At 45.2% G+C, this 12,974-nt stretch overlaps 1 protein-coding gene and 1 long non-coding RNA gene across 2 annotated transcripts in view; both read right to left on the reverse strand.

Moving 5' to 3' along the window:
• LOC142923780 (uncharacterized) overlaps window positions 1–12,974 on the reverse strand; it is a 71,334-nt gene that overhangs the window by 30,563 nt on the left and 27,797 nt on the right. The gene's annotated exons all lie outside the window — the stretch shown is intronic.
• On the reverse strand, window positions 4,067–6,299 carry LOC142923760 (exosome complex exonuclease RRP44-like). Its single transcript, XM_076064744.1, has 3 exons — window positions 5,550–6,299; window positions 5,008–5,198; window positions 4,067–4,172 (listed from the first exon to the last, which is right to left on the reverse strand). The coding sequence occupies exons 1-3, from the start codon at window positions 5,685–5,687 to the stop codon at window positions 4,067–4,069; spliced, it is 435 nt and encodes a 144-aa protein (XP_075920859.1). The 5' UTR covers window positions 5,688–6,299.

Genomic DNA, 12,974 nt, shown 5'->3' on the forward strand with positions numbered 1-12,974 from the left:
AAACGTCGTGAGAATTTTTTTATTGTTTTATATATATTTTATTATTTTGTTGTTTCTCTTCAACATGACTTTACCGAAAAAACTAAGAATATGAATTACTGCAGTCACGAAAGCTTTAAATCAAAATGCAACCACTTCTCTGTCAATAAACACAATCTGGCATATACATATGCACCAACTCAACGAGTGTTTTGCAAGCAAACCCACACATGATTAAGTCACCTGTAGGTAACTGTTCAGCAAGGGGATGTTTTCGTGAATGCCAGTTAAGATTGTATGGGTTTTATTTAGAGGAAATCTGATGAATCCAGAGGAAACCCATTCACTAACAGGGGGGAGAACAAACAAAACTGCAAGCGAAAAGGCACAAGAGTTGAGTAATCAAACCCAGCGTCTCCTTGCTGCAAGGCACGAGTGTTACCACTGCGCCGATAGCCTGCCGCTCATGATGTCACGGTACATCATATGATAAGAAATCCACAAAAATCACCTTGTTTAAAACATCATGAGAGATATATAGCATTGTTGTTGCACATTTTTTTATTCTAATTAATTTTAAGTTATCGTTATTCATACAGGAAGTACTGAAAAGCACGCAAAAAATGTGGTGAAAATGTCAATTACAATTACAGTTGTGGGGAAACTGGTACCGCGATGATCATTACATCGTAATATGTTACATCATGTCGTAAAGTTAAGAATGAAAGGATGAAATCGGCGGGTCATAAAACACTTGATATTGTTGCAAGAAGAAATCCACATCTCACCTTCTCACACAGGTAAACTGTGGTACCACGCAGAGATGCCTCCTCATCCAAGGCATTCCCCGGCCGGATAAAGTAGCTCACATCGGCGATGTGTACCCCAACCTAGAACACACATTAATACACCGTCACCACCCTCACATGCATGGATGTGTAATGACAGGGTGATACCTGCCGGCCTGTAAGGGTAATTAAGGTTATAGCTGCATTACATAATGCCTTATTATGAAGGGGCGTATCTGGGGTAAAGGTCAACGGCGGAGTCAGTCGAGAAGCTCCGGGAACCATTCCGAAGGGCCTAGAAGGTTCTAGAAACGGGGCGTGGCCAGAGGTGGAGCTTGGCCACTCCAGGCAGATATAAAGAGCACCGAATCAGAACTTCGGGGCTGTTAGCGTGGGGTATGGGTCCTGGTTGCGTCGCTACCGTCGTCATCTCTTTGTCTTCGACCACGTGGCTGGTTCTTCTGCAAGAGCAGCTCTGTCTCCGCCGCTACGCTCGTTAACCAGCCAGCGTAGCTACGCAGGACGGAGATGGGCTGCGTGTTTGTACAGCCTAGGTGTAGCCGCGTTACGAACTGTATCGCCCTGTGTGCTTTTAATAAATAAGACGCCTTCTACTAGACGTCTGTCGGAAGTCACTCACTCCACATGCATGCATAACCTCCACCATAGCCACTCCAACCAAAGCACAATAATGTCAAATGAAATGCACATCCATTACTACCTGGTGCATTCATTGTGAACCAGGCATTCGGCCAGTGACGTGGACACTTAGGCCAGTGGGGTCTTAGCCATGGCTTGGCTCAGGCTTGGCTCTCGCGCAAAATGCATTGAGATTATTTCTATTATTTTGGCTGCTATAAATGTCCAAATGATGGGCCACTTTGTTGAGCTATTCATTTGTGGCCAGGTCACTAATCAAAAATAAATCAATACCTCAGTGGGCTTTGCCTGGTAGGATGGGGATGGTTTCGTTGTATTTGTTTGTGTTTGGGTTATTTGTTTATCTTTCTTGTACTTTGCACTACTATGATGTTTTTGTACTGTTTGTTGTTGTAATGTTCTTACTCGCCTCTGCTGGACATGTGCAAAATAGCTTTATAGCTCATCGGATTCCTCCAGTATAAATATTATGATTATAATTCTCAATAATCCACATCAAAGCAAGGCTTAAAACCCGAGCTGCCTCTAAGCATGGTTCCAGCCCTGAGCCTCTGTGTCTCTTGTGCCTCCTCGTATATCCCTGCATGCTCCCAGCCATGCTCAGAATTTCCATGAGCTGAGCCTGAGCCAAGGCACAGCTGAGCCACTCATGCTTCTTTGGAGGCAACGGAGCAGATCAAGCCAGAACCGAGCCATGTTGAAGTCAGTCCTGAGCCGAGCAGAGACCAAGAATACGGGCACTAAGGCAACAATGTTTGGAAACTTAATAACAGGAATATTGTCCACCCCTTTGTCAATCCACTGCAGGATGAGGGCTTCTCCATGCCATAATGGGTCGCGATTGTCATTTGACCTTGCTTTATTACGATGGTCAATGCAGGTGGTGAAGGGGAGAACTTGGGCAGTTTTTTTAGATATCACTCTGTACCGGTGTTAGCCATGACTGGAACTAAACCAGCTTGACAGGATGAATGTGCAGTGCACTTATCATTGTGCCACTAGACTCCCCTTGTCACCTCCGCTAGCATTGACAAAACCATGAAAGGAATAGGCACGAATTACCGCGACCGTGACCACGATTACCACCACCAAATGAATACCTCGGTGTTCCCATTGTCGAGCGGTTTGCAGTGTAGGGCATCGTCGATGTCTGTGCAGCCTGGAGGATCCACACTGCAGATGGACAACGCACGGAGGTCCTCCCTGCCAGCCTGGTCCTTGTACGGGACACACACAGCACCAGGTTCAACAAAACGCTGCCTTACAACAAACAAAACACAGGGTGAGCCATACATGGGTAAACCAACTTCATTCTAATGGCGTTCTATCTTCTCAATAGGCGACTGAATATTTTGAAAGTACAGTCCGTTCTCCTATAACTCTGCGTGTTTTCATATCGTGAATTAGATATAATGCGATGAATGCATTAGGGAACACATTTTTTTCATAACATGGATGCGAATTGGATAAAAGGCGATCGAGTGAACAGAACTGCGTTGTGCGAGGCAGAATAAGCGGTTGTACGGTTGCCTCGGTGTAGCATAACACAAGGTGGGATGCTTCTGGATGCTTCTAGATGCTACTCACGTACCCGAAGTCTTTGTTAAGCCTGCGTACGCATCTCACGTGTTATCACGGACTGTGCTTTACCCTATATTATTTATTATGCGATTTTTCCACAATTCGGTGTTCTTCAGGAACGCAAGTACAGCGTTATAGGAAAAAAGTCTGTAGTCCCCTTGCTCCTTTCATTTCTGTACTGGACCATCTTCACGGCTACTGCAGAGTCCTCCACATCCTGGCTCACCACTTTGATCCGCATCTCTCGAGGCCTGCCTCTCGGGTCTCCGCCCTGGTTCTTCCATAAGTCCGTCGCCTTCCTTCCTCCGATGTGAATTTCCTCTCTTCTTACGATGATGTGTCCGAGCCATCGACTTTCTTTCAGGTCGACGGCTTTTCTATATACGGTCTGCGGTAAAGGTGTAGAGCCCCGTGGCTTCTCGTTCATGCCAGTGCAGCGGAAGGACCTCGACTGGAGGGAGAGCTCCAGAGAGGTCCTCTAGAAGGAATTCTACGCAGGCCAAACATCTTGAAACTATTGAGGTTTGACAGCACGATGATGATGGGGGGTGTTTTCGCATTTGTCTATTGTCAGGGGCCTATACGTCGGGGGCCACACCAAAGGCCACCCAGGGGCCACCAGTGGCCCGTGGGCCTTGTAATAAAGAACATTGACGTAAAGGATTCTCACATGCACGACCAAACACACCAACACACCGCAGTCGTAAGAATTGAACTCAATCGATGAATTGACATATCGACACACGTCTCATGCGTACCTCTGCTGATGCTGAACGTGGGAGGGGGCAGGCATGCAAGTACGGCCTGGCTGAAGGGCTGGTGTGGCACGTTGTGCTCCAGCAGCAGCACCTCTGTCTCCGTCTCCTTATCCCCACATTCGCCCAGAGAGCGCACAAAATGGCCCTGCACAAGCACACCGACGATTAGCACGGTTGTCTACGTATGGTACGGAAGAAGTTCAACATGCATATGCACATACGTGGCCAATCGTCACCGGTATCCCTTTTCCACTGGTACATTGGAACCCAGACGGCGCAGATCTCTCAAGGTGTCTGTGGTCACCCACTGGCTTTTTGCCGTGTCGAACCGGAACCAAACCGTAGAATGCTGGCCTCACAAGGCATCCAAAATCTATCCGGGGGCTGAGCAGGGCCAGGGGCGGGGCTAGCGACACGTTGTGTGACGGCAGTCGGTACACCACGGGGACGTGGCACCACAGCGTCATCTGCATGTGCCTAGACTTGTTCAAAGCATTGACCGTCCATGGCATGGATCCGCTTTTGCAGTGGATAAACAACCTGCAGCCTACTAAACCGTGCCAGCCATGGTGCCGCTCGGTTGTGCAGTGGCAAATAGGTATGAAAAGCACAACCACAATGCCAACCTTGTACCTAACGTTCATGATGTAGAATATTAACCGGCATCTGTTTAAACAAAGATACAACCCAAATAATACATCTTAACAATATATTTAGCTTTTCACCAATTTTTTTTCTCACTGTGTTAATGGTATCACACAAGACAAGCAATCTATACCACCCTTCGTGGTCAAGGACGACCCACAGGAGCAGACATAACAGAGCTACTTCTAAGATCAAATTAAGTGAAATGCGGACCGAATTGTAGGGGGGCAGTGCTTTTCCAACCACTCTGCCAATCAAAGTAATGTTCATCACATGGCAGTCAAAAGCAGTAGTTGTCTCAGAGATGGAAATTAAACAATCGAAGTGCACGACCAAATTTAATATCGTTTTTGGTGCAGTTATTGGTGACTGGGCTGAGACTATCAACTTACAACACCTTAATAACCTTGGTTGAATCACAGGTGAGTTTGCCATGCTTTCAAACAAATAAAAATCACAGTGATGCCACTTCATCCACCCTGACTTCCAATTCACCGTGTCACCGTTCGTGTTTTGGGTTCGACGGCTGTATTGCATACAGAGCCGCGTGGCCGCGCGTCAAGTGACAGAAGGATGAGCCCGACGATGCCGCCCACGGGACAGACGGGTGAGGTGTCTCGGCGTGCGGGGCATCACGGTGCAGTCGTACGTTCGGGTAGCGGGAGTGTCGCAGCCAGCCACCGATGGCCACCACGATGCGGTGGGCCTGCAGGGACGCTGCTTGTCTTGTCTCCACCCGCACTCGTGGCATGCGGCGGTCCGCGGGCGTGAACAGGTGGCAGGTGGCCTGCAACACGCACAAAGAGCCCCCAGTAAGGCATTCAACAAACTGTTTGGGCGAGTGCCGTCAGCACACACCTATTCAAGCTGGTACGGCAAACGACGGGGTGGGTACGGCCAGCACCATGCCCGACCGCCTTTGTCTCCACAGCGCTGATGTTTACATGCCACATCAGATACTCATTTATGGCCGAGTCGACCTAGGGAAGGGCCCAAGACAGGTTCAGACATTTGGCGCTGTTTATTGGTTATGAGCGATAAATATAATCCAACTCGGGTCCCAGGATTCGTAGCGCAGCGCGCTAACCGCTACATCACCGCTCCCCACACGTACACACACACATGCAGATCAGCCCACCTCCTTGATTGGGCTGGGCATGAGCATGCCGCACAGCGGCCTCGAGTTCCGCTTGATGATGCCGACCACTTTGCCAGTGGGCCGACGCATCTTCCCACTTTCGGCTTTCAGCTGGAGACCAAAACAAAGGACAAACATCGTGTTGGGTAATCTAAGCAAGAGCGACGACAGCAGCAGCAGCAGCTGGGATAGCACCGGGAGATGACAACGCAAACTCAAATGAGCACTCACCACAGTAGCGTCTCTCTCACACACTAAAATAATGAAATAACTATTTTTTAACCAGCTCACTGCATAACACAGTACAATTTGGCTTGAAGAGGAAGGAGCAATCCAAACAATAGCGCTTAACCTGCGGATGTGGTTTCATGCTGTGTCTCATCAATGTCAATAATGAGACTGACGCTTTGTTAAAATGACAAAAGATCACAGTGAGGAGTCCTCTGTAAATATTGATAAGTTAAAACAGTTCTGGCGATTGATAGAATCAACCAGAACACGCCCATCAGATACCACACGTTTAAAAAAACCGCGTAGGCTTTTGCGACCAATATTATCTACAACAAAGGTTACCCTCCCATCTAATTCACAACTGATGCATAATCTCTCGATTCTTTTTGATTTCACTGATTGACATTTTCTCTTACCTGCTTAGCACATCAGTCACCCTCTATGTGTTTAATGTTTACGTAACGTTTTTATAAGTATAACTGTGCAATGATCAGTCTATAAATAATCTGCCCAAGCCAACTTGCACTACATGCGATTTAATATCTAACACTTGTTTATGTTTGTGCAATATTATCGACTTTTCATAAACCACGGTTGTTTTCGTGCCAATTTCAATTAACTTCATTGCTGTACTTTATTATGTTTTGCATTTTGTCACTGTGGTATGTATGCATGTAGAACTTATTTCGCACCCTACACAGCCAACCATGCTAATCAGAGGTGCGCGGAAAGGACAACAATCTAAATACAAAAAGCAGTACTAAAGAAATTAGTTTTCAATATAGAGGCCACCCTGTGACCCAAGTCACTCTCGCAAATGATACGTGTCCTGATCTCTTGAGTTCTAATTAAGTTAATTAAAAGAAACATTAAAAAGGAGCTCAGACCGTGGAAGCGACGCCGTGTTGAGCCTGGATATGCATAACAGGTGGTATAGGCTCTGCGCCAAAATGGCTGGCAGCAGAGGGCAGTACAGCAAAATGAACTGTTGTCCTGTCCTTCTATGCTCCTGATCTATGCCCCCCCCCTTCACCAACCCGCACCGAAGTATGGTCAAATAACCCCTACGTACATAGAAAAATAGTACGAAATAATTAGCACTCCTGACTTGATTTTGAAGTAATGTAATGTAAAGTCATTTAATAAACGCAAAATCAAGCTAACAGCATCTCTAATGTGGATTGTTGTCTGGTCACACGGTGTTCATTATGTTTAAGGTCTCTCTTGAAGTGGTTGAGTCTTTGTTGTTATTCTTTGTTTAAACTATATTAAAACTATTTAAAAACTATAAACTAAATAACTTTACCAGGTAAGGACCCTGAGAGCTATATAGCTCTTTTTAAGTGACCTGGCCACAAATGATCGTTCAGTGAAGTATCTTATCACATTTGAAATTGATAGAAGCCAAATACTCTAAGTGCATGTCAGATTGTAACTGTGGAGGGAAAAGCCGGAGGACCTGGAGAAAAATCCATGCGACCACGGGGAGAGAGACACGCACACTGCAGGTGTCTGGGTTTGATTTTGGTTCGGCAGTGTTGACGCTCCACTCACCACATCCTCCTCATTCTCTTCTGCAACGTCCCCTGCGACGCCCTCATCGTGCAGGACCAGCGAGGAGGGGGCAACCCAGCGCTCCTCGGGGAACATCTCCACGCACACGATGTCGTCGTGCATCGCGCGGTTTAAATGCTGCAGCCCCTGGATCAACACCTGCACGGAGACAAAAAAGATCCCCCGTATAGCCTTAACAGACCGCTGGGCCAAGTGCTGAGAGCAGCATATACAGTAAAACCTTGGATTGCGAATAACTTGGTCTGCGAGTGTTTTACAAGACGAGCAAAATTTTTAATAAATATTAATTTGATAAACGAGCGAGGGTCTTGCAATACGAGCAGCTTTGTACTGCCGAGCGTCACGTGATCACAACTGATATACGAGTGCTTTGATATACGAGTGCTTTGGATTACAAACACGTTTCCGGAACGGATTATGCTCGCAATCCAAGGTTTTACTGTACAAGAGTTTTAATATCACGAATAAACAATTCAAAATGTAGGACTATGAGCCCATGAATCTTCTGAAACCAATGTTTTTCAGTAACATATGTTCAAGCAGGGCAATTTCTGGACTGGGTTTTTTTTCCAACAAAGGGCCAATGTACCTAATTGTTATTTAACGTTACATTTTGGAGGTGGAAATAGACCATTCATTTTTTTTACAAAGTAGTCACAACTATCATTAGACCTCCTTTGCCAGTACCGAAAAATAATAGGGTTTTTCCCCTTTTTTCTGGCAACAAAACTGAAACCTTTTACAAGGAATCATGTGTGCATTAACCACAATACTTGTGGTGAAAATGCAAACAAAAACACACTGATAATATTTGCAATATATGCGTACGCCTTTTGGCGTCCTCTGGTCTCGCACCAATTGGGTCGAGGCTCAAAAGAAAGCCGTCCCTGGTGTGGACCAATCAGTCTCAAGGACAATGCATATATTATCATAGTGTGTTTTTGTTTGCATTTTGACCACAAGTATTGTGGTTAATGCACACATGATTCCTTGTAAAAGGTTTCAGTTTTGTTGCCAGAAAAAAAGGGAAAAACCCTATTATTAAAGTAGTCACAATTAACGTATATACTGTGGTTGTGGTGGCGTAGCTATCGAGTGTGCAGGCAGTGCAACTGCACCAGGACCCAAAGGCCGGGGGGGCAGGTGCCAGGCTACGACACCTACGTAGGGTGCAAAATACGTTCAAAATACAAATATTTTAGCCCAGTAGCTCTTAACCTTTACTGCAGCCTTGCAGTAAAGGTTAAGAGCTACTGCTCATGCCAAGAACGCTATGCCACTGCTTAATTATAAATTTGTTTTTAAAACTCACACAGATACGATCGAACAGCATTGTTCCTTCCAGACGCAGGCTTGTGAAACGTGTACCTCTTTATCACTGTCACCGTCCCCTCGCACCCTCAGAGTCCCCTCCAGGTAATTCTCACGACTCGCAAGGAAGGTTCCCTGGACAAACCGGCCGGAGCGCACACCTTGCTGCAGCTGGGACAGCGGGAGATGTTCGGGGAAGATTACCCGGGACTCCACCACATCCTGCACACGTACACAGCACACGCACGGCACATGCACGCGTCAACAACAATTTTGCAACCGCCATCACGTAACGAGACGAAGGATCCAGTCTGATTTATCTCAGATCAGTACGGCCATCCGTGTAAGAGAACGTTCCACAAAAGCGGATATCATAGAGCTACCTCTAGAGTTTCACCCTTCCGTCTCTGCTTTTTGCTAAATATGTCACGTCATATATCTAGGATTTATTTGATTGATTGACCATTGCTCGTGAGGATGAGATGTTCTAAAAGGGAGCTGTTTAACACGTATTCTTTTGCGACCAATATTATACATAATAAAGGTTTTTTGGGTAAGAGCGCGTAAATGTGTGTAGTTAACCCGGTACAGCCAATTAGTAAGGTTTGTTACGTAAAACAAAACGTGTCAATTAGTTACTACTGCAGCACGCCAGTGTATTGGAGAGAAACCCACAACACTTACAAATCGAGTATATCGTTTCCCTGGCGATTACAACCAGCGAAACGTCGTACTCAGCGCAAGGCAAGTGTCCCTTTCTTCAGTGAGGCAGCTGGATGCAACGCGGAAGTGAGGGGTCGGACAAGGGTACAGGCCCGCACCATAAATATGAGGGGGGGGGGCAGAGCTGATGCACGCATACGGAGTCTCACCTGCTCTGAGGCCAGTGCCAGACGGTCAATCAACTCAGGGTTGTCCAGCAAGCTGCGCACGTATTCCTCCACTGGGGGTACACAGACACGCGCAGATAAACGCAGAAATTATAATTGGCGACACGATTTACCGGACGATTTAGAGTGCCACCCAAAATGTAAATTTGTTACTTTTCAAGTCATGCCTGATGGATTTATTAATTTTCCTGTTTAACTGAAGCACTGTTTAACAAGAGGCACTACAGACTTGATTCAAAGCTTTCGTGACTGCAGGAATTACTCTTTGTTTTTTTTCGGTAAAGTCACGTATAAATAAGAAATAATAAAATAACATAATAGCGTACGATGTTTCGGTTGCAACACAAGCAGCCATCATCAGGTACAGAAGAGCTAAATTTACGAGAGAGAGGAAACACATAACCCCAGATGTATATACATACACACAAGTAGGGGGGAACTAACACAGATACAACAGGGGACACAGATAGAGAAGCATACCAAACAAACAGGGTTTAGCAAAATTTGGAAACCATATAAAGCAACACAGACGGTGGGTCAAAACACAATTAACGCATAGTCTGGTTGATTACGCTATTTCAAAGATTGCTAAATTGCAAGATAAGTATGAAATTTAAAATACAGACCGCGCACACACACATAGACATCCAAGTAGAGTGAACCAGCACAGACACGCACACAGTGAAGTCGCCTTAAATAGGCAGAGAAGGTAAGGCTGAGAGACAATGGGACAATTTAGCATGAGGTATGCATGGAGCAAAGGGGGCGCAGCAGCACACACTCGGAAACACCAAGGCCCACACACAAGCAGAGACAACACAAAGACAGAAACCTCATACCTCCCCGTACAAGTGGTTCAGACTTGATTCAAAGCTTTCGTGACAGCAGGAATTACTCTTTGTTTTTTTTCGGTAAAGTCACGTATAAATAAGAAATAATAAAATAACATAATAGTGTACGACGTTTCGGTTGCAACACAAGCAGCCATCATCAGGTACAGAAGAGCTAAATTTACGAGAGAGAGGAAACACATAACCCCAGATGTATATACAGACACCCAAGTAGGGGGGAACTAACACAGATACAACAGGGGACACAGAGACAGAAGCATACCAAACAAACAGTGTTTAGGAAAATTTGGAAACCATATAAAGCAACAGATGGTCGGTCAAAACACAATTAACGCATATTATTGGAAACAGACACATTTTGTGAACGTAACACTTAACATTTAAGGGTGAAAACGTATTCATTGCAAGTGTTCAGATCATCTCCCCATGTAAAGGGCCAGGAGTCAGTGCCAAGTCTTTTTTTATTGCTGAGAGTGAGGGCCAGAAATGAAAGAGGCTTAATTTAAACAAGATAAGCAGCAGCAGTCAAGCAACAACATCTATTTTTTATCTGTATATATATTTTAAAATATATATTGGTAAATAAAGTCATGGTTTGTCAGTAGAGCAGAAAACAATAAGATCTATTTATATCTGCCAACCGTACACTCGTTGAGCACACGTTTGGCTGATTTATACACCAGTTCTCTTCATTGCAATTTAACTAAATCACCGAGGCGATACAAAATTTAGATAACAGCATATGAGGATCTATGCACTTGATGTTGCCCATTAAAGTGAATTGTTCTCGTCTTCAAATGAGCAATGAGTGTCAGCCTCCGATCAGTAGAACTACAGGTAGGCATCACCTCAACTGAGCATATCAACAAGATTATGGAGGAGTGTGATATCACCTGGCTATGGGGTCAGCCTACAGCTGCGTGCCAGCTCATCTGGCTGGACATCCACGTTTATATGGGGCATTGTTCCCGAGCATGTCCAGTCACATTATAATCGAGCTGAATTTGTTTCACCACAATGCCAAATGACACGTGTGTACGACACCATCTGGCCAGCCACAAATCTCTTACATGCTCTTCGTTGTGGTCGTGAGGTCATGGGTGTTTGCAAAGAGATAGCCCTCACCCTAATAGAGAGCGGGGATCACAACACCTTCACGTGGCCTTATCAAATGCACAGTCATTTATTCTAGGACTGTATATCGTTTCCCTGGCGATTACAACCAGCGATTTTGCTAAACCCTGTTTGTTTGGTATGCTTCTCTCTGTGTCCCCTGTTGTATCTGTGTTAGTTCCCCCCTACTTGGGTGTCTGTATATACATCTGGGGTTATGTGTTTCTTCTCTCTCGTAAATTTAGCTCTTCTGTACCTGATGATGGCTGCTTGTGTTGCAACCGAAACGTCGTACGCTATTATGTTATTTTATTATTTCTTATTTATACGTGACTTTACCGAAAAAAAACAAAGAGTAAGAGGCACTACATTTACCACTGTTAAAGAGAGGGATCCTTAAATGGGATCACGGCCCCGAGCCGTGGTATTCATTTAATCGTGAAGCTGGGGGGCAAATCGTTCTTTCCGAGGCTCCCATCTACTCGGATATTATCATCGTATTGTTGTCATGCCATTGGAGTATTATAAAGCAGCCTTTGGTAAAGTCGACCGCAGCAGATTGTTATAGGCTGTGGTGGGCAGCATATGGCGGTGAAGCAATGTCCATTGTTTTGTTCCGCGCTATCGTCGTCACCAACCCACACTGACCAAAGTTGTGAGATACAGCAAGTCCTCGCTTAACACGGGGGTTGCGTTCCTGACAATTGCTAAGTGAAACTAATCTGTGTTCAGCGGGAGTAATGTTCCCATAACAAATAACGGTAAAGGTGGGGGTGCCGTTCCAGCCCGCAATTTAATTGTTTTTGATAGCACAGTACACTGTTTTACATGTTTATTTTAAAATGTGTTGTGTTTATATAGTATCTCTATCAATATGCTAAGTATGACACTCCTTTAATTAAATCTCAAGTGAGAGATATGGTGAGTGAAAAATATAATGGAGCAAGATGACGCTCCGCGCACAAAGATCCTGCTGGAACAAAGACCGAGGAAGAGGAAGGTACGCTGGGTATCACAGCATACATCAGTACTACAGCTTCCAGCATCATCCAACAACACTGCTAACACCGACGCTGCTCAGAAAAGTAGTCCGTGACCACGCGCTATACTTGCAATGTAGCGAGCGCGGTTGAGCGTTAAAATCTAGAAACTTTCCATAAAAAGGTAAAACCGTGTTAAAGCCAAAACGCGTAGTGTGAACGCGCATTCAACGGGGATCTACCGTACGGTCAAACAACCTTGCACAACCTCGCACAGAACGAGGCCCACACCCAGCAGTGGATTCAAAAAGAGGGCTGTTACATGTGAAAAGCAGTGTGACAAGATTTGAAGCTTTCGTGACTGCAAGGATTCATACTCTTTGGTTTTATTCGGTAAAGTCACGTAGATAAAATAAAAAATGAAAGAAAACAATTCAATCACGACGTTTTGGAGGCAACACAAGCTTCCGTCTT

Source organism: Petromyzon marinus, unplaced genomic scaffold (genome assembly GCF_048934315.1).
Source record: "Petromyzon marinus isolate PM22_M1 ecotype Great Lakes invasive population unplaced genomic scaffold, UKy_Petmar_22M1.pri1.0 PM_Scaffold_7, whole genome shotgun sequence".
In the NCBI taxonomy this organism is placed as follows: Eukaryota; Metazoa; Chordata; class Hyperoartia; order Petromyzontiformes; family Petromyzontidae; genus Petromyzon; species Petromyzon marinus.

Excerpts from the sequence above, each read along its gene's own strand:
- LOC142923760 (XM_076064744.1), bottom strand. The coding sequence starts at position 5,687 with ATGTTTGTCCTTTGTTTTGGTCTCCAGCTGAAAGCCGAAAGTGGGAAG. Across the intron at positions 5,199-5,549 it reads TGCCCAGCCCAATCAAGGAG|GCCACCTGCCACCTGTTCAC; the intron begins GTGGGCTGATCT and ends TGCGTGTTGCAG. Across the intron at positions 4,173-5,007 it reads ACACCTCACCCGTCTGTCCC|CCCCGCCCCTGGCCCTGCTC; the intron begins GTGGGCGGCATC and ends ACGTGTCGCTAG.